The sequence below is a fragment of the Bos javanicus genome, chromosome 7 (assembly GCF_032452875.1).
Source record: "Bos javanicus breed banteng chromosome 7, ARS-OSU_banteng_1.0, whole genome shotgun sequence".
In the NCBI taxonomy this organism is placed as follows: domain Eukaryota; kingdom Metazoa; phylum Chordata; class Mammalia; order Artiodactyla; family Bovidae; genus Bos; species Bos javanicus.
The window spans coordinates 63,174,464-63,194,527 of NC_083874.1; the positions used below are offsets into that span (position 1 = coordinate 63,174,464).

General features: G+C 39.6%; 1 protein-coding gene across 2 annotated transcripts; it reads right to left on the reverse strand.

Moving 5' to 3' along the window:
• Window positions 1-1,735: 1,735 nt before the first annotated feature.
• On the reverse strand, window positions 1,736-18,659 carry NMUR2 (neuromedin U receptor 2). 2 transcript variants are annotated; one of them, XM_061424112.1, is made up of 4 exons: window positions 17,810-18,659; window positions 9,091-9,175; window positions 6,509-6,634; window positions 1,736-2,803 (listed from the first exon to the last, which is right to left on the reverse strand). In XM_061424112.1, the coding sequence occupies exons 1-4, from the start codon at window positions 18,524-18,526 to the stop codon at window positions 2,508-2,510; spliced, it is 1,224 nt and encodes a 407-aa protein (XP_061280096.1). In that variant the 5' UTR covers window positions 18,527-18,659; the 3' UTR covers window positions 1,736-2,507. The 2 variants fall into 2 exon arrangements, with proteins under 2 accessions (XP_061280096.1, XP_061280094.1); XM_061424110.1 differs by lacking the exon at window positions 6,509-6,634 and having other exon boundaries at window positions 17,810-18,612.
• Between the last annotated feature and the right edge of the window lie 1,405 nt (window positions 18,660-20,064).

Genomic DNA, 20,064 nt, shown 5'->3' on the forward strand with positions numbered 1-20,064 from the left:
TAGAGAGCTCAAAAATCACTGTGTCATTGAAGTAGAGTTGAATTGCCAATACTTTGTTAATTGTGTTTACTATCTGGCCTCTTCTATCATTATCCTAAAATTCAGGAATCACAAGGAACTCAAGAGATGATGAGGTGCACTACTGAGTAACACTGAACAATTTAAGTTTTAGTTTCTCCCTTTATTCTACTAATTTTGTGTCAACTATTATATAAGGTAACTCTAGGACTTCAACTTTTATTGAAGGAAATATTCCTTATATTATAGGAAATATAAGCTTCCTGTATGTATATATGTGCATATGTATGTATGTCTCTATAGACAAAGCCTTAACACTTTTCCCTCCTTTTTTAGTGTTATGTTTAGTTAAACCTATTGCTCTCTGACTTGATCAAACACTGTTTTTTTATATATAGTCCCACAGTGCTTATATTTGGATTTTGTGGCACACTTCACAATTAGATTTAAACAACTGTGTAATGATTTTCAAAAAAAAATCATTTCTTCTACTAGATAAATAATTTAAAGGTCAGGTGATGCCACAATGCCCATTACCTAATGGGTTCTGAAAATTTGTTGAATGAAAGAATTAATAATCATTTTTTGATTTTTACATCTTTAAGAGAAGAAAGGAAAATGAGGATTTTAAAAAAGAGACTAAAGTTTTAATCAAACAACCAGATTACTAGCTTCAGTTTTAGTATTGTTTCTTTTGGAGTTGATGTTAAAGACAGTAATTGTATTAGACCTTCAAAAGTCAAGAAAGAAACGCAATTGTCCAGTTTTTGAGGTTTTTCTTTTGTTGAGTCTTTTCAACTTAATCCTTAAATGTCCAGAGAATTTTTGCTCACCAACATAAAGCATCACTAAGAATTCAGATTCATTAAAGTTGGCTTGTAATTAGCTAAGAGATTTAAAAAATATATTGAATTACTTTGAAGATGACTGTTCAGTTAGAAAATAATGTCAGAGACCAATATCCTCATTTATTAGTAGAATGGTCTGTTCAACTTGGGGAAAATTCAGACTAAAAGCTGGAGCTTGCTTGTTTCAGCCTCAGTAAGGCCTGGGGCAGAGAAGAGTCTTCTCACACTGCAGACACAGCAGGCATGCCATTATAATCACAGCTGATTAAATGGCCAACTGAAGGTCAGACGTCCCTGTCAGAAACAGAATCTTGGTCTTTCAGCTCTTTAACATGGTTTCCCGTGGAGCGATTTTTTGGCTCAGTATGTCGGAATGTGAGGTCAACTTATTTACTACGTATTTATTGTGACTGATATATTGTCAGGACTCCAGTAACAGCAAAAAGGAACACAGGATACTTCATGTCTTTGACAAATCTACATTCTAGCAAAGCAAGAATATAAATCATGGAAATACAAAGCAGGCTGAAGGAAACGCTTAAGATACATAAACTGATAGAAAAGTCAGATTATACTCTTATTTGAATAAATCAAGCAAGGCTTTATGGAAGCGGTAACACAATGAGCTAGATATTGAAGAATGGGTAGGATCACATCTGATGAAGATTGGAGGAATAGAGAGCATTCTGTAAGCAAACATATGCAGCTGGGGAAACTGGGGTGTGACTTCATAAGAGCAAGTAATTGAACTTGAGTAGAAGTGTGTAGTAGTTGTGACGATGCAATGGCGGTCACTGTAGGAGTGATGAGGGCTGTAGAGACAATGAAGGATTGAGTAGGAAAAGTCGTGAGTTTGAGACCAGTAGTAATCAGTTGACTTGTCCTTTTTATTAGACAGTAGACATACATCTATTTATGACACAAGTTAATAGAAATCCAGGTCTAGACCAAATGATGAAAACAAATAAGTAGTGTAGGTTGACTCTTTGGACCTTCCACCATATTCTCTTTCTTCCCATTCTTCTCCAAGTAGAACTTGTATCTGATTTCATCCCTGGTGAGGAATGACTGATAATGACTTGCGGATCATTAATAGAATGGTGGGAATAATAATAATTCTGAAGAGCATTCTTATGTTATCAGGACTTTTTAACTCAAAGGCTTCAGACTGCAAGGAATCACATTGTAATTGAACAGTATGAAGCAGGGTAGACAGATTGCCGTGGAAGAGCTGGCATGGGCCCCTCAAATTACATTAACAGCATTTCCATGTCTCCCTCTGTGGCTCATAGGGACCACTGGTTGTAAGAATGCCAGCCTGACTCAGAGTGTGAATAGCAAGACAAATCATTCCCAATTGTGAGAATGACTCAATGTATAGGTGCTATGACGTGTTAGTCATGCTCTTTGCGTGAACTAGTGAAGGGCATGAAGCAGTTAAGACAGTGGAATGCTAACTAAAAATCAAGAGGTTCTGGGTTTTAAATCAAGATTTAAGTAGCAATTTTCACATTTGTTGGGGAAAAAACTAGAATTGGATATGTAAGTTCCAAGAGTCATTTTACCTCCTTCATATCATATAAGAAGGCGTAAATTATGGGACATCCCCCCACCCCTCCAAAATACAGAACCACACGGATGTCAGCTCTTTGCGAGCTCCTTTCTTGGCACCTGTCCAGTACAGAGGGCTGTGGGGAGCTGCGAGCTAAGGACGGACAGCTGACGAGGGAACTGGGGAGCTACGTCCTCAGTCAGCTCCACAAGGTGGCACTCTGTCAGGAAGATGTTCCGCTGCATAGACGGCCCCGGTGAGTGGTTATGGGAGTGCTGCTGTTGGCAGGAAGGGGGGATCACAGTCCGGAATGCTGCTTGGAAGCGGTGAGAGAGCAGGTTGTAGATAATGGGGTTGACCGCTGAGCTCAGGTAGAAGAAGACACCTGGAACGCAGAGGATTAAGAGACAGGCTGAGGAAAAACTGAGGGGGAGGCACCACACGGAGAAGCATAAATATTTAATAAAGGCCTCACATCCCTTTGATTGCCTCTTTTGGAAGTGATAGTACATACAAGACTCTAATTGAGAATACAAAATGCTCTGAACAGATCTACCACCTGTGTACTTTAGGAACCAAACCTAGAAAGATTAAAGAGTCTCGGAAAAATTTAAGCTGGAATGGGATCTCTCTGAGATGTTCAGCAACTTCCTTTGATCCCCACTTGTTTAATTAAAGAACATGTTCCCATAGCATTAATGAGAGATGCTTAAGTATCAGAAGAAAGAGATGTTTTTATCTTATGCTTCAGTCTATCATTTGAAACTGCAAGTAATGGAGGAATAGTAAATCAGTCAAGGCATAATCTCTGTTAAGACTCCTTATGATGCCAAATAGCTCTTCAAAGAAGCATTCCCCAGTGTCCTTTTCCTGCCAATTCCTTCCCCTTGATGTCTCTTCCCACCTTATTTCCAACCTTAATGAATTCTTGTATTGTTTTCCATTTGTTTTCTCCACCAAATGCCTTACACATTGCCATTTTCTTGGTTGATACACACTTTTCATTTGTTACCATATCCTATTTTATTTCCTCAAGGCCCATGGAGCCTGAAGAATCAGAGGACTTAAGTTTCTGATCTTGGCCCTTGCTTATTCTGTGACCCTGGACAGAACTGGCACTTCAATTTCTTGTTCTTTGTAAAATGGAGATGATAACACCATTTTAACCCACCTCCCTGGATTATTGTGAGGATAAAGTTGAGGTACTATCCACAGAAGATACAAATGATAGATGCTATCCTCAACACGTTCATTGTCATTCTCATTTATATAGTTCAAGACACATACAGAGCCATTTGCCTGTGGACACAATTGGGCACAGAGAAATGTTGTTTAGTCGCAAAGCCCTGTCTGACTCTTTTGCGACCGTATGGACTACAGCCCGCCAGTCTCCCCTGTCCATGGGATTTCCCAGGCAAAAATACTGGAGTGGGTTGCCAGGCCCTCCTCCACAGGATCTTCCTGACCCAGAGATCTAACCCAGGTTTCCTGCATTACAGGAAATTGTTTACCACTGAGCTATCTAGGAAACCCAGGAAGGAATGTCTGTGGACCTGTAGGGGTGGGGGGTGCATTTCTGTACACTGTTAATTTGTTCAATAAAGAAATACTGATTGAATTTTTATTATGTGACTTTGAGGCCCACTGGAAGGTAATGGATTTAGACTTTGTTCTCCAAGGATCTAGAACAGTATTACAGAGATAAGATTTATGCCTGATTTCAGTAATTAACAAGAGGATGATACCTAACAATATCTGTTAAGACAAGAGCAAAATATGTGATACTAACAGTCATGTTATGGAAATTCACATTAAGCACAAGAACACTAATGATCATGACAAATCATCTCCATAATAATGGGGGTGACTGGACTCTAACCAGACCATGAAATGGGTAGGAGACACTGGAGAAGAGAGGAGGGGGTCTCAAGAGAGGAGTGGAAGAGAGGTAGAAGGCACAGCATGCACCAGTGTACTGAGACGGGAACACTTATTGTGCAAGAATAATGCAGGATGTGCAGAAACCCCTAATTCACCAACTTGGAAAGTATATGGCTTATGAATTGAAAATACTATAATCTGAGGGTCGGAAGGCAAGTTGGGGGTGTTTTGAGCATAGCATTTAAGAGGTTTAGATATCATCTGGTTGGTAGGGTTGGGGAGGGAAAACTTATGTCTTAATAGGAAAATGTTATTGTGTTGTAAATGACACAACTTGGGAATCTTAAAATAGTTTTCTTGATGCCTCTGGAGAAGTGTAATCAACTAGTGAAGCTTCATGTGATCTTGGTATTTTCCAATTTTTTTAAAGAATAATTTTTGTTATTTAAAACACTTTTTTTATTGAAGTATAGTTGATTTACAATGTTGTGTTGGTTTCAGGTATACAGCAAAATGAATCAATTATGCATATACATATATCCTTTTTAAAAAATTCTATTCCCATATACACCTATACAGAGTATTTAATAGAATCCTTATGGTACACAGTAGGTCTTTATTAGTTATCTATTATATATATATAGTAGTGTGTATATTATTTAAACACTTCCACTTCTCAGACAAACCACAAAGATCAGAGCTATAAACATTTTTGAGATATTGTCCAGAATAATAAATAGTTTAACACAGAGGAAGGTCCTAATGTTCAGGTATAAGCTTTACACAAGCCCTGCTGAATAAAAAAAAAATAATGGTGGTAGAAAACAGATAATATATATGGTATTAAGTATACATATGAATGTTATTGCTCTATGCACATCTGGACTTTAATTTTTACAAATTGCTCTTTTCCTTCCTCCATAATGACGTCTTTGTCTTTGATAAAGAGCTTGTAGAACCAGCCAGTGACTAGCAGAGGTAGAGGGATAAAAGCGGTCTGAACTTAAGGCTAACAGTTACACTAACTGAGAACGAAAGACGTGGGGGCCATCCTTTGCTCCATTCAAGAGGAAGGAACCCTGAACTTGAAGTTAGGTGACTCAAGCCTAAATCTTAATTTTTACTATTTGCCCATTACCTTTGGACAAGTCATTTCTTCTTTGTAGAACTGTTTCTTTAACAATAAAATGTTGATGATAATGTTTACTTTACAATTTGTGATAGTCATAGAAATATATACTATAGTTTAAAAAGTTCTTTAATAGCTATTATTTTACTTGCTTCTCACCATCAGCCTGTGGGCTTTCCAGGTGGCGCTAGTGGTTAAGAACCCACCTGTCAAGGCAAGAAATGTAAGACATGCAGTTAGATCCCTAGATAGGGAAGATACCCTGGAGTAGGAAATGGCAACCCACTCCAGTTTTCTTATCTGGAAAATTCCATGGACGGAGGAGCCTGAAAGGCTACAGTCCATGGGGTCACAAAGAGTCGGACATGACTGAAGTGACTTAGTGTGCATCAGCCTGTGGTGTGTATAGAACAGGCATTATTGCCATATTATAGTTGAGGAAACTTGGGAAAGAAGGAATCCATGTTTTGCTTATAGCTAAGAATATTAAAGGTACTGAGATGCAAATCCAGGCCCTCTGATTCAGCAACCTTTCCGTCACTCTCCAACATAGTCTATGATGTCCTTAATGAGCAGCATTAAAGTGGCCTAAAAGCAGAACATGATGCCCCATGAATGCCCTTTGGCTGGCTTTCAGGAGGATGTAACACTTGCTGAAGACAATAGTGGGTTTCAGGGACACGGGTGTTTAATAAATAAGAACCAAATAAATCCCATGGCCATTGGCAGAAAAACCAAAGGAATCACTCCTTAGACCATTTTCCTGCTGTGACATCATATTTAGAGTTGAGGGTTTTCATCAAATAGTGTCTAAAGTAGTAATATGGTATATTTCTTTTGAGCCAGTAACCTATTTAATCAATATTTAATGCCTAATAATATTTAAATATTTAATATTTAAATACAATAAAAATCAAATGTCTTCATTTTATATATATATATATATATATATATATATATGCGTGGCAAATCTCTATGATAAATTGGCATATACAGATAGAACCTACTTGCTCTAAGCAAGATGAAAAAGCTGCAGCTACCTGAACACTTGTGATGCACCCAAAGGATCTACAATTTTACCTGACACCACATGGATGAGATTGAACACAGCAGCCAGGGGTTCGGTCCACTCCTCCACAAAGCTGAAGAAGAGCCGATCAATGTGGAATGGGGCCCAGCAGATAGCAAACACTAAGACCAAGACAACTGGAAAAGGAGGATGAAGGGGAGAGTAGAAGGCAGTCAAAGCAAGAAGAGGTATACAACTCCTTCTGAGTTCCTGCTAGCATTTGCCCTTTATCTTTGTTAAGTTATACTTCCTAAAGGTCACTAGATCCTACAGAACTTCTACACAGAATATGTAAACATAAGAATGAATTATATTCTGTGTAGAAGTTCTGTATTGAGAATCAGTTTCCCAAATGATTGTACAAGATTTCTTGTATAATGTAAGTTTCCTTTAAGGTATTAAAATAGTATTGAATGTATTCAAAGTCCAGAAAACATTCTACTGTGGAATATAAATTATTGCCAGTAGACTGTTGTAACCACACAAACTGGATATATAAGTAAAATGATTGTGCTTAAGCAAGTCCGTGTTCTTTGAAGTTATAGATTAATAAACTATGAAGTGCAGTATGAATTTATATTGTTATTCTAGAAAAAATAGAAGCTTTTATGATTTTAATCATTTAAAATTCTGCAAGAAGTCAGGGAAAAGAGAAAGATTGAACAACCATAAACATACTATAAGCATCTCTGGATTGGAATGGGGATGTGTCTATTATAAATTACTAGGGCACAGAATTCCTTCCAGTTGCTTTATGTTTGTTTTTACTTTTTATTTTTAAATCATTATAGATTCACAGGAAGTTGCACCTTCTAGTTTCTTATTTTCAGTTCCCCAGACAGAGATTGGTGCTACCAGAGTTTCTCTATAGGGCATTTAATCCGCACGAATATAAATATGTATGTTTTTTCTTCTCTCCTGGAGTTGTAAAATACTTTTCCTTCCTTTTCTTTTGAGATCTACTTCAAAATAATCTTGTAGGGGCTAACGGAGAGATAGACATGTAGAGGAAGCAAGATTAGCTATGCATTGATAACTTTTAAAGCTGGATGATGGGTACTTTGGTGTTCACTTTACAGTTCTCTGAACTCATGAGCACCTTTGATGTGTTTCATAGTAAACAGTACATATGTCTCCCATTGGCACTAAACATACTCAGAGTAAGTGATCTGCCTGCTTTATGTGGTTTCAGGACTGTTTGGGAGATTCTTCTGAATTTAGCCTTGAATAAAATGTCCCTAATCTGCTTACTACTGTCTATAATTTCCTCTAATTAAAAATTTAAATTCCTGTTAAAATTAAACCCTCTGCTTGCAAAAGGCAAAGGGTTCACAGTGTATTTTATCATTGTAACTTTAATGTGAGTACACTTCAAGTCTCTTAGTGAAAGATTATGTTCATAAAGGAAGGGAGAGAAATACTGAAGGGACTAGATTGCTTGGTAGAGAAGATCAGGTGCTAACACGTGGTAAAAAATTTCCAAGAAGATGATTAGTAGAGCTGAAAAGACATATTTTATTGACCTCACAGGTTTTGTTGTTCATATATATCACATAGTTGCAATGAATGTTTCACATGCATATTATCCTGGAAGATTTTTTTTTTCTTCTAAACCTCACATTTTGAGTTGGAAAGTGTATCACAAACTTCCTTTCTCTAATTGATCAGTATCTTGTTAGACTAGTGCTGGATCTTGTATTTTTATAACATTTGAGTGTGGATCAATGCTTAGATTTTGTTTTAAAATCTTATCTATATAAAAGAGTGTACTGTTTATATAAAATCATGCAATGTCATAGGAGGAATGACTGCTTAGAATATTCTTAACCAGCTGTTCTTATTCTGGAAATAAAAGATTTCATGAGGACCAAGCTTGGTATCAGAGGGTTTTGTGATCCTCTGAAATGGACTATCAAACATTTGATGGATGCTCATTTATGTGTTTTCTGAGTGGAAAATTCACTATTTCCATAATACTTTTAAAGAAACTCATAATAAAAAATAGGTTAAGAACCACCTCCTCATTTTAAAAGGGAAAAGAGATATTTGAAGGCTCTGAGAGTGGATATGATTTCCAAAAACTGAACAGAGTGTATTATAATGGATGCAGTTTAGTGTGTTGTTCTGAGGTCTTTAAAACAGAACAAAATAGGCAGGCCCTAGATGCTTGAGTCAGAGAAGGCAATGGCACCCCACTCTAGTACTTTTGCTTGGAAAATCCCATGGATGGAGGAGCCTGATAGGCTGCAGTCCATGGGGTCGCTAAGAGTCGGACATGACTGAGCGACTTCACTTTCACTTTTCACTTTCATGCATTGAAGAAGGAAATGGCAACCCACTCCATTGTTCTTGCCTGGAGAATCCCAGGGACGGTGGAGCCTGGTGGGCTGCCATCTATGGGGTCGCACAGAGTCGGACACAACTGAAGCGACTTAGCAGCAGCAGCAGCAGCAGATGCTTGAGTAAGCCATGGAAGAACAGGACATGATATTGTGCTTGAAGAGAATTTTGATCTGATACCAGCAACACTTAATCATACCAAATATAACTGCTTTCCTTTAACAAACAAACAATTACAAGATAGAGGACTCACACAGCATTTTAGTGACTGATTTTCTGGATGGTCTTTGAATATTTGCAGTCACTTTATCTGCCTCAAGGTGTTGGTCTTTCTTCAGCTGCAAGGGAAATGCAAAGAGATAAAGAAAGGGAAACAGTTTTTCCTCCCATTAAGATCTAAGAAGTGTGAGTCTAACACTCATTTTACAAGTTAAAAAAAAAAAAAAAAAAAAAAAACCTAAGAGAAATGTAAAGTGAAAGTGAAAGTCAGTCAGTCATGTCTGACTCTTTACAACACCATGGACTGTAGCCTGCCAGGCTTCTCTGTCCATGGAATTCTCCAGGCCAAAATACTGGAGTGGGTAGCCTATTCCTTCTCCAGGGGATCTTCCCATCCAGGGATGGAACCCAGGTCTCCCGCATTGCAGGTGCATTCTTTACTGTCTGAGCCACCAGGGCAGCCCAAGAATACTGGAGTGAGCAGCCTATCCCTTCCTTCTCTAGAGGATATTCCTGACCGAGGAATCGAATTGGGGTCTTCTGCATTGCAGGTGGATTCTTTACCAGCTGAGCTACCAGGGAAGCCCCAGAGAAATGTAAGAATTAGCTAAATGTTTAACAGTAAGTTGGAGGTGGAACTGGACTCAGGTCACCTAACTCAACTGTATAGATGGGGCCAAGTTACAGGCAACCATTTGTCCTATGGGCTTCTCTGGTGGCTCAGATGGTAAAGAATCTGCTTGCAGTGCAGGTGACCTGGGTTTAATCCCTGGGTCGGGAAGATCCCCTGGAGAAGAGAATGGCAATGCACTCCAGTATTCTTACCTAGAAAATTCTAAGGACAGAGAAGCCTGGTGGACTACAGTCCATGGGATTTGTAAGAGCCAGGCACGACTGAGTGACTAACACTTTCACTTTCATTTAACCTATGCTATTCTGTAAACGGAGAAGGCAATGGCACCCCACTCCAGTACTTTTGCCTGGAAAATCCCATGGACAGAGGAGCCTGGTAGGCTGCAGTCCATGGGGTCGCTAGAGTCGGACACGACTGAGCAACTTCACTTTCACGTTTCACTTTCATGCATTGGAGAAGGAAATGGCAACCCACTCCAGTGTTCTTGCCTGGAGAATCCCAGGGACGGGGGAGCCTGGTGGGCTGCCATCTCTGGGGTCGCACAGAGTCGGACACGACTGAAGCGACGCAGCAGCATTCTGTAAAACCATTGTTTTGTAGTTTATTAATAGACATTCCATGGAAAAAAATTTCCTAAAGTTAAAAAGTTAGGCTTTTCCATTGATTCATTCATTTATTATATAATTATTAGACATCTATGAGATGGATAGGCAGTAGAAAACAGAAACAGGTATTATTTCTGCTTCATGATCTTTATAGTCTTTATTATGGATCTTCTTTGAGCCTCAAATGCTAATGAGTATAACTCATCTTCATGGGAGACAGTGTATCATCTTTCCTCCACCTCCACCTTCCACATCCCACATCTCCTATCCTCTCAGGGGACAATGTTTCTTAGACTAAAAAATACCCTTCCCAACCCTTTTCAGTGGAATACCTGGTACCATCTTGAGAAGCACAATTTGGAAAACTCTATTTTACAAATACTATCCATAAAGGTTCATATGTTTCTGAATTTAGATGTTAAAATAATTTCTCCTTACTGGCAGATATGGTGATCTGTAAAGTAGCATCTGATAATTTCAAATATTAACATTTCCTGTACTTACAGCCTCTCTCACCCAGTTAAGTGCCACCTACTCCTTGGAGGCTTTTATGGCAACTGTAGACCATTATCACCTTCTTCCTCTGAAATTCAATAGCACTGAAGATCTACATCATTCGTCTAGTTGTGAATTTTTTTTTCTCTTTATGTATTTCAAGTTTGTGGGGATGTTCAGCCAGATAAAAGAAGCTTTAAGGACTCATAATAAACTACTATCAAATATCTAGAAGATAGTATAGTGCTTATTCTCCCTTCTCTTAAAAATAGTGCCCTGATTTTCCTTTAGGGAATTTATTCATTCTCCAGTTCATAGTCATTAATAGGAATCTGAATGATCCCATCTCCAGATACAGATTTGTTTTTGTTGTTATTGTTGCTCAGTCATGTTAGACCCTTTTGCAACCCCATAGACTGTAGCCTGCCAGGCTCCTCTGTCCATGGGATTTCCCAGCAAGAATACTGAATTGGGTGACCATTTCTCCAGGGATAAAACCCATGTCTCCTGCATTGGTAGACAGGTTCTTTACCACTGAGCCACCAGGAAAATCCCAGAACTATGTTTAGTCCCTATATAATTTAGCTGTCATCCTTCAGTCAGAGTGGTTGGATGATTGAGACCAATGAGATTTCAGATACTTTCTTACTCTTTTATTGGAACTGCCAGGGAGAGTTGTTTGCTTGTTTGTTTTTTTCCTCCTCACCATGAGGAATGTGCTTGGAGCCACCAATGGGCTGCTATGCAGATTTCGAGGTTGAAACCAACACCACAGACAGAAGAGCAAAGAAACAGAAATAAAGCTAGATCCTTGCTGTCACTGTGTGTCTTACTAGATTAATCTTCCCCAAGAGCCAGGTCTCCTTCTAGATGTTTCAGGTCTATGTTCCATCTTGTATTTAATCAGATTGAGTTGGAGTTGCCTCTTCGCTGTGTGGAAAGTCCTGACAAACTGAGGAGGCCATCAATGCGAGGAAAATTCAACCCATTTTATAACCTGTGTATATTAGGATCAATTGATTGAGTTATAAGGAGACATATTTCAGTTCCAGCTAAAAAAAATTAGTGTGGTCTGTGGAACAATGGAACAGACTTAGACTTCTATAAGAATCAGTGACCTTCCTGGGCTAGATGCTGTTTTTACAAAATATTTTAGAGAAGGTATTTAAAATTAAATAAGACTTGGAAGAAAGGAACATTAAAAGTTGCCTCCAAAGTTCAACAAATCAATATCCTAAAGACAGATATGCTCCTCAAAGTCAGGTAGCTCTCCACGCTGCACTGCCCTGAAGTATCTGCATGGATGATTAATAAACCTGGCCATCTTGAATATATTGGTGTTCTCTACATATTCCTGTGTCTTCAGAAATTAGGGGACTAAGGTTCCATCAGATTTGACCTTTTGCAGTCATCTAGAACTTGGAAAGAAATAGGGGGAAATATTGTGACATTATTAGGAATAAATGAGAAGGAACTAAAGATGATAAGATGTTATTTATATAAGAATAAGGGCTTCCTAGGAATATAAGAGTAAAAGAAAACAATGCAGGTAGAGTTCTTAACTCACTGGCTGGCAAATGATACTCACTAAATTATATATTGTGATTCTGGGAGTTCCCTAGTGGTCTTGTGGTTAGGATTCTTGGGCTTTCACTGCTGTGGCCAGGGTCAGGGATCTGAGATCCTGCAAGCCATGTGGTGTGGCCAAAAGAAAAAAAAATCATATATTGTGAATCTGATTATTGTCCTGAGTTTACTCAAAAGGCATAATAAATTTTTCATGAAATATTTATTTATAGCTGTGGGCCCACTCATCTGTATTATGGAGTCCCTTCTAGAGATTCTTCTCATGGTACCACTCACCCACATGCTGTACTTGTGTTGACACAAATAAGGATCCAGATACATTGAGAAGAGAAAGACTTGTGTTTAAGGTTAGAGCAATAAATCAAACTAATCTTTCTAACTCACCTTCAATTAAATCTACTAAAGTTTCTGATTATTTCATACCATTTAAAACATTTGTCCTTATTACAAGATAGTTATTCCATTATTTGATTCCAGTCTATAATCAAGAACAATGAAAGATTATTAAGACCTATTAGCCACTTCTCTGGGTGCATTCAACAGTTCTCATTAGAAGTTTTTCTACTCCAGGGAACAGTTTCCTTAAATCAAACAGCTGGCAAATGGCTCGCACAATCCTTTTAGGAACAGGCTTCTTTTTGAGTGTAGTTTGCACTGAAAAGAAAATGCATGGCTGTATTAATCATTACTTACATTTTGGCTTTCTTAGGCTACAGTGACACAACTATTGAACTAGAAGAAGAATAAGAAACAGACTATTTATACATGTTACACGTGGTTTCAACAGAATTTGAAGGGGTTAACATAGCAGAATAGAATCCAAACAATTTGTTTAGCCAATATTAAATGCTGCATTATTTCTTGTTGACTAATTTCATTTCCCTTCAGATGTTTAACAAAGTATATATTTACCTATTGATTATTCCCACCCAACCCCAAACATTTATTTTAAAAGTGAGGTTACAAAAAGAGGAGAGGAAAATTGTCATCACTCTGTAGGAAGTTCAGAAGTCTTGCTGCTCCACTCCTTTCAGCTATGTATGACAAAAGGTGAAGGGAGACATGGGGTTGATTATCAATCAGATAATCCCAATCAACTGTTTATGCTGATTAAAATCATTTTACCAGTGATTCATTTATATAGTTTGTGAGTTCATTTGTATAACTTTAGAATAGTGAAAGTGAAGTCGCTCAGTCATGTCCGACTCTTTGCGACCCCATGGACTGTAGCCTACCAGGCTCTTCTGTCCATGGGATTTTCCAGGCAAGAGTACTGGAGTGGGTTGCCATTTCCTTCTCCAGGAGATCTTCCCAACCCAGGGATTGAAGCCAGGTCTCCCTCATTGTAGGCAGATACTTTACCATCTGAGCCACCAGGGAAGTCCAACTTTAGAATACCAAGGTATAATTATAGCTTTTGTGTAAGTATCTCCACCATCTGAACAAAATCTGTTTATTAAAAAAAAAATCAGGAGTTGCTTGTATATTTTTGAGATTAGTTGTTTGTCAGTTGCTTCATTTGCTATTATTTTCTCCCATTCTGAAGGCTGTCTTTTCACCTTGCTAATAGTTTCCTTTGATGTACAGAAGCTTTTAAGGTTAAATATACAAGCAACTCCTACAGCTCAACTCCAGAAAAATAAATGACCCAATCAAAAAATGGGCCAAAGAACTAAATAGACATTTCTCCAAAGAAGACATACAGATGGCTAACAAACACATGAAAAGATGCTCAACATCACTCATTATCAGAGAAATGCAAATCAAAACCACAATGAAGTACCATCTCACACCAGTCAGAATGGCTGCAATCCAAAAGTCTACAAATAATAAATGCTGGAGAGGGTGTGGAGAAAAGGGAACCCTCTTACACTGTTGGTGGGAATGCAAACTAGTACAGCCACTATGGAGAACAGTGTGGAGATTCCTTAAAAAACTGGAAATAGAACTGCCTTATGATCTAGCAATCCCACTGCTGGGCATACACACTGAGGAAACCAGAAGGGAAAGAGACACATGTACCCCAATGTTCATCGCAGCACTGTTTATAATAGCCAGGACATGGAAGCAACCTAGACGTCCATCAGCAGATGAATGGATAAGAAAGCTGTGGTACATATACACAATGGAGTATTACTCAGCTATTAAAAAGAATACATTTGAATCAGTTCTAATGAGGTGGATGAAACTGGAGCCTATTATACAGAGTGAAGTAAGCCAGAAAGAAAAACACCAATACAGTATACTAACGCATATATATGGAATTTAGAAAGATGGTAACAATAACCCTGTATACGAGACAGCAAAAGAGACACTGATGTATTGAACAGTCTTATGGACTCTGTGGGAGAGGGAGAGGGTGGGGAGATTTGGGAGAATGGCATTGAAACATGTAAAATATCATGTATGAAACGAGTTGCCAGTCCAGGTTCGATGCACGATACTGGATGCTTGGGGCTAGAGCACTGGGACGACCCAGAGGCATGGTATGGGGAGGGAGGAGGGAAGAGGGTTCAAGATGGGGAACACATGTATACCTGTGGCAGATTCATTTTGATATTTGGCAAAACTAATACAATTATGTAAAGTTAAAAAAAAAAAATCAGTTCAGTCCTGTTTGCCCTGGCTGAATTCTGTTACTATTCATAATACATCCTCTCTAGTTAAAGCATTAATGCTGCATGGAGGAGATGGGAAGGGACTTGCCCTGGGATTGACTATTTTCCATCTCCATCATGTTAGAACCATAAAGAGCAGCTCATTGGAGACTTGAGTCCTGGAATGATGAAGAATCTCTGAGTGGTCAATTTTGAGCACACATATAGCTCCCTTCCTTCTTTCTTGCTCCTGGGATTTCATCAGTCTTGGTTTTCTGCCTTTTGAAGGCATTTGTCTAGACTCAATCATATCTTTAGACTTGCCATGAGAATCAGTACTCATCAGAGTTGATCAAATCTCTTTAAAATCTTTCAGATCAAAAAGGCCCTCTGAGATAATATTTCCATGTCTCCTATTTTGAAGGTAGAGAAGCTGAAGTCCAACAATAAAGGAAATGGCTCATTCATTCATTCACTGAGCTTACAGTCTAGTTGGAGAGGAAGAAGTTAAGGAACCCACAAGTATAGAATTATAAATTGTGATGAATGCAATGATGGGAAATGACTAGGAATCATGAGCACCTACAGGGGAATCAAGCAGTTAGGGAATCAGGGAGAACTTCCTGGAGTAAGTGTGAGTAAAGTATGACTTAAAGGATAAGTGAGAGTTAGAAAGGCAAAAAGGATTGTGATGGTGGGCGGTAGGGACGTTTCTGGCAAAAATACAGCAAAAGGTGCAAAGGTCTTGAGATCAATGCCACAGATTAGGGTTTACTTTTGACTCCCAGTCTAGAAATCTTTAAATTCCTATAGAAGAGACATTCTGAGCAGATAGTTCCTTTCCAATGTCCTCTGGGTAACACCTCACCCTTCCTGAGAATAGGATGCTATAAGTTGCACTGCATACACAGAGCAAACTAGGGTGGTTTCTTAGCTGTTATCTATCACCTAGCTCCTGATAACCAGGGAGCAGTAGATTCATGACGACACAACAGAGTGACACTTAAAGTAACTGTTTGGAAAGGGAAACATGTTTCCTATTCAGAGTTAGATAGTTCCCCCAAATTTACCTGAGACAAGTGATTGTTCACTGGAGAAGGCAACGGCACCCCACTCCAGTACTCTTGCCTGGAGAATCCCAGGGACGGGGAAGCCTGGTGGGCTGCCGTCTATGGGGTCGCACAGAGTCAGACACGACTGAAGTGACTTAGCAGTAGCAGTGATTGTTCACTGTTAGTAGAGATTGTATTGGTACATTTGGGGTGGATATTTCTCATAGAGCTCATGGAATCATGCAGAAGACCTTTCCCCACAGTGGATGCACAGGGCTTGCTAAAGATATGGTGACTGTGAGCTAGTCTGGTTTGACACATGTCTCTGGAATTACAGGGGCCAGTCCACCAGGAGGAAACTGGCACAGTTCTCTGCATGATTAGATTTATTCCTATGTACTTAAAATCTGTTCTTCCTCCTTAGACTTTACCATTCACTTTAGGCACAGTATTTATTCGAAAGGACCGCCTGTGGGACACTCATTTTTGACACACAACTTTCTCAGAGATGCACTGAGATGGGAGTATATTAATTATCACATAATACATGGTACCAGAGCCATCTTACAACATAGAATGTGAATGTGATGCCTGTTTTGTTTTCCTTTCATTTATAACTCACATTGCTCCCACTCAAAGATTCCCTTTTCCTTTTCTTAAGGAACCACAGACTATTAGAATTATCAGGAGTGCTAATACATAAGATCTGATGTAAACTTCTCATTTTATAAATATAGAAACTAATTACAAGAGAGAATTGTGAGACATTACCTGAAGGCATCTTATATGTGAGCTTCATATGTGGGAGTCTAAATGGTCTCATGACTATTTCCTACATAACTACCTCCCTAAATGGGTATAAAACTCTCATGTTTAGCTTTCCTCTCTGTGATTTTTGATGCAGAATATACCAGGAAAGGAATCATATAGACTCACTTCTCCTTTCATTAAAAACAAAACAACAGTTTCAGATAATTTAGATCCAGAAAAAAAGAAAGAAAGAAGTTTATCACCATGAGCACATGAAGGTAAACTCTAATTATAAAATGTTACAAACTAAGTAATAATATTCTATTAATTCCAGCTATATCTTATTCACACTGTCTTCTAATCTGTTTTAGGCACTCTGTTTACCTCTTTGTCCTTCAAACTCCACTTGTCCAGTTGATTTCACTCAGGCCATATTTTTACATTTTAATCTGATATTTCCACGAAAGGATCAAAGCAACCACCACAAGGAAGTGTCTGACTTTAAAACTGTATATCTGTCTTGGAGTATAAACTACACAGGGATAGTTTATTTTATATTCAGACCAAGTTGGTGCAGAGGAAAATTTCAATGCAGGCAAAACAGGTGAGGGCAGGAAAGAGACCACAGGATATGAAACAGTCTCTCCAGGGGTGGCTGTCTTGTGCTATTTAAAATGAAGCTCTATCCCAGACCTACTGAATCAGACTTCTCTGTAGGAAGTGACTCACACATCAGTTCGCATGGTAAAGTTTCAAGGTGATTTGTAGGAATACCTAGGTTTGAGAACCACAGTTACAGAGGGAAGAATGATGAAAGGTGAGTTAAAGGAAGTGGTTTGTAGCTGTGGTTACTGTCTGTCCAACTGAAAGCCAGCCTGTTAACTTCTGAGTTTCCCCTCTGAGTTCACCCTGTTTTTCTCTAAGGTCCCTTCCAGTTCTGAATTTCTCCAGTTCTAAGTGTTTCTCAGAACTTTGAGTTAGAGAAAAGAGAAGGAACGCCGCCCTAAGGGTTGCAGCCAGCTTGGATACTCACCTTGAGCCCCATGAGGTAGTAGAGGACACTGATGACTGTCATGGGGAGGATGTAGAAGAGGAGGGAGGTGACCTGGATAATGAAATTATAGATCCACATGGGCTTGATGACTGTACAGGTGGCAGAGCCGGGGATGATGGACCCATTGGGAAAGTAGTGGAGTTTGATGCCATGGATGCTGGTGTTGGGCAGAGAAAAGAGAACAGAGAGGCCCCAGACGATGCCAAGGATGCGAAGAGCCCTGCCCCGGGTGCTCTTTAGTTTGGCACGGAACGGGTGGAGGACGGCTACGTAGCGCTCCACGCTGACGGTGGTGACACTGAGGATGGAGGCAAAGCACACGGTCTCGAAGAGGGCCGTCTTGAAGTAGCAGCCCACCGGCCCAAACAGGAAGGGGTAGTTGCGCCACATCTCATAGACTTCCAGGGGCATCCCGAGAAGCAAGACCAGGAGGTCGGAGACAGCCAAGCTGAAGAGGTAGTAATTGGTGGGGGTCTTCATCGTCTGGTGCCGAAGAATCACCAAGCACACCAGGAGATTGCCAACGACCCCCACCACAAAAATCAGAGCATACACCGCAGTCACCGGGAGGAAGAGGTGGCTGCGACGAGGCCCGCAGAGCAAAGCTAGGTAGTCATCTGTGTTGTTCAGGTATTTCTTGAAGGGATCTTTCAGTTCCTGTTGGTACATCCAGGAAACATTCTCATGTTTTTCCATCACTGCTATTAAAATGCAAGACCTGAGGCTCCTCTGGAATGAGCCTCTGTCCCAAGCTGAGCCAGAAAGGAAAAAGAAAGCAGGCAGGAAAGCACAGGCTTGGGGAAGGAGGCCTGGAGAGGGATAGAAACTGCTCAGACCTCGGATCCCTTTTGAAGAGCCCCCGAGACAGAAGCCCCGCCCCTTCGCGGACTGTGGGCCAATGTACTTGTCAGACGTTCAGTAAGAGGATAGCTGGGTGGGGCGTGCTGGTTTCCTGAGCAGGGAGCAGGAGAGGAGAGATGTTTCTCTGAATTGGAAGGAGCTGGGAAAGCAGAACTGTCACAAACGGTGGCACTAAATTAGGTAAGGTGTGGGCACTCAGAGCAGTGCATTCTGTAAAGTTGTGGGAATCTGGGTGGAAATACAAATTGAGGTTGCAAGGTTGTGCGTAGAAAAGTACAAATCTCCGTTGATCCTCGTCACCTATACAGCATAACAAAAATGGGAGATCAGTAGATTTCTCAAGTATCTTGTTCCATTGAAAATTCAGGGCTCTTGGGGGAAAGTGTGATCAGTATGTCTTTTTGGCTTTGATTGCCTCCGTGATAGAATCCAACACCGGCTCATCACCTAGCCCTGCCTGCTGTCTGACACTTCACTTTTGACAGTTAACTTGTTGAAGCAAAAGGCAGTAGGATTTAGAATCAGGCACACCTGTAAGAAATTCTGTAAAACTTTGGGAAAGTAACTCAAACTCTCAGATCCACATTTTCTTATCTGTAAACTGGAGAGTTGTGTTATTATATTCAATAAATACTTCTTGAGGATTTACTGCATACCAAGGAGTGTTCTAGGCTTTGAAGAAACATCAGTGAACAAACAAGATGAAGTCTCTGCCTATGTGAACTTTTCTTCTGGTAGTGATTTCTGAAAATGTCCAAACAAACTAATGAGTGAATTAATAGAGTTGCAGATCATAATATGTGCTATGAAGAAAAGGGACCATACTAACATAAGGCTACAGGCATTCTTTTTTTTTTTTTTTTTAATAAAGAATGGTCAAAGAAGACTTATCTCAGATATCATTTGGGCTGAGTTCTGACTGATGAAATGTCAATCATAAAAGAGTTAAGGGAAGTGTATTCCCAGAAAAAGTAATAGCAAGTACAAAGGTCTTCAGGCAGTAACAAGCTTGATGTGTTTCAAAAACATCAAGAAGGCCAGTGCAGCTGGAACTTAATGAGTGGACAGGAGAATATGAGAGTTGAGATCAAAATGACTGGAAGGGACAATATTATATACATTTTTCGAGGATCAGATAATAAGTTTGGATCTTATTTAAACTGCAGGGACTTTGGATCTTGTTCAAGCCGCAGAGAAATCTTTGGACAGTTTTGAGCAGGAGGGTTGCTCCTGCTGCTAAGTCGCTTCAGTTGTGTCCAACTCTGTGCGACCCCATAGACAGCAGCCCATCAGCCTCCACCGTCCCTGGGATTCTCCAGGCAAGAACACTGGAGTGGGTTGCCATTTCCTTCTCCAATGCATGAAAGTGAAAA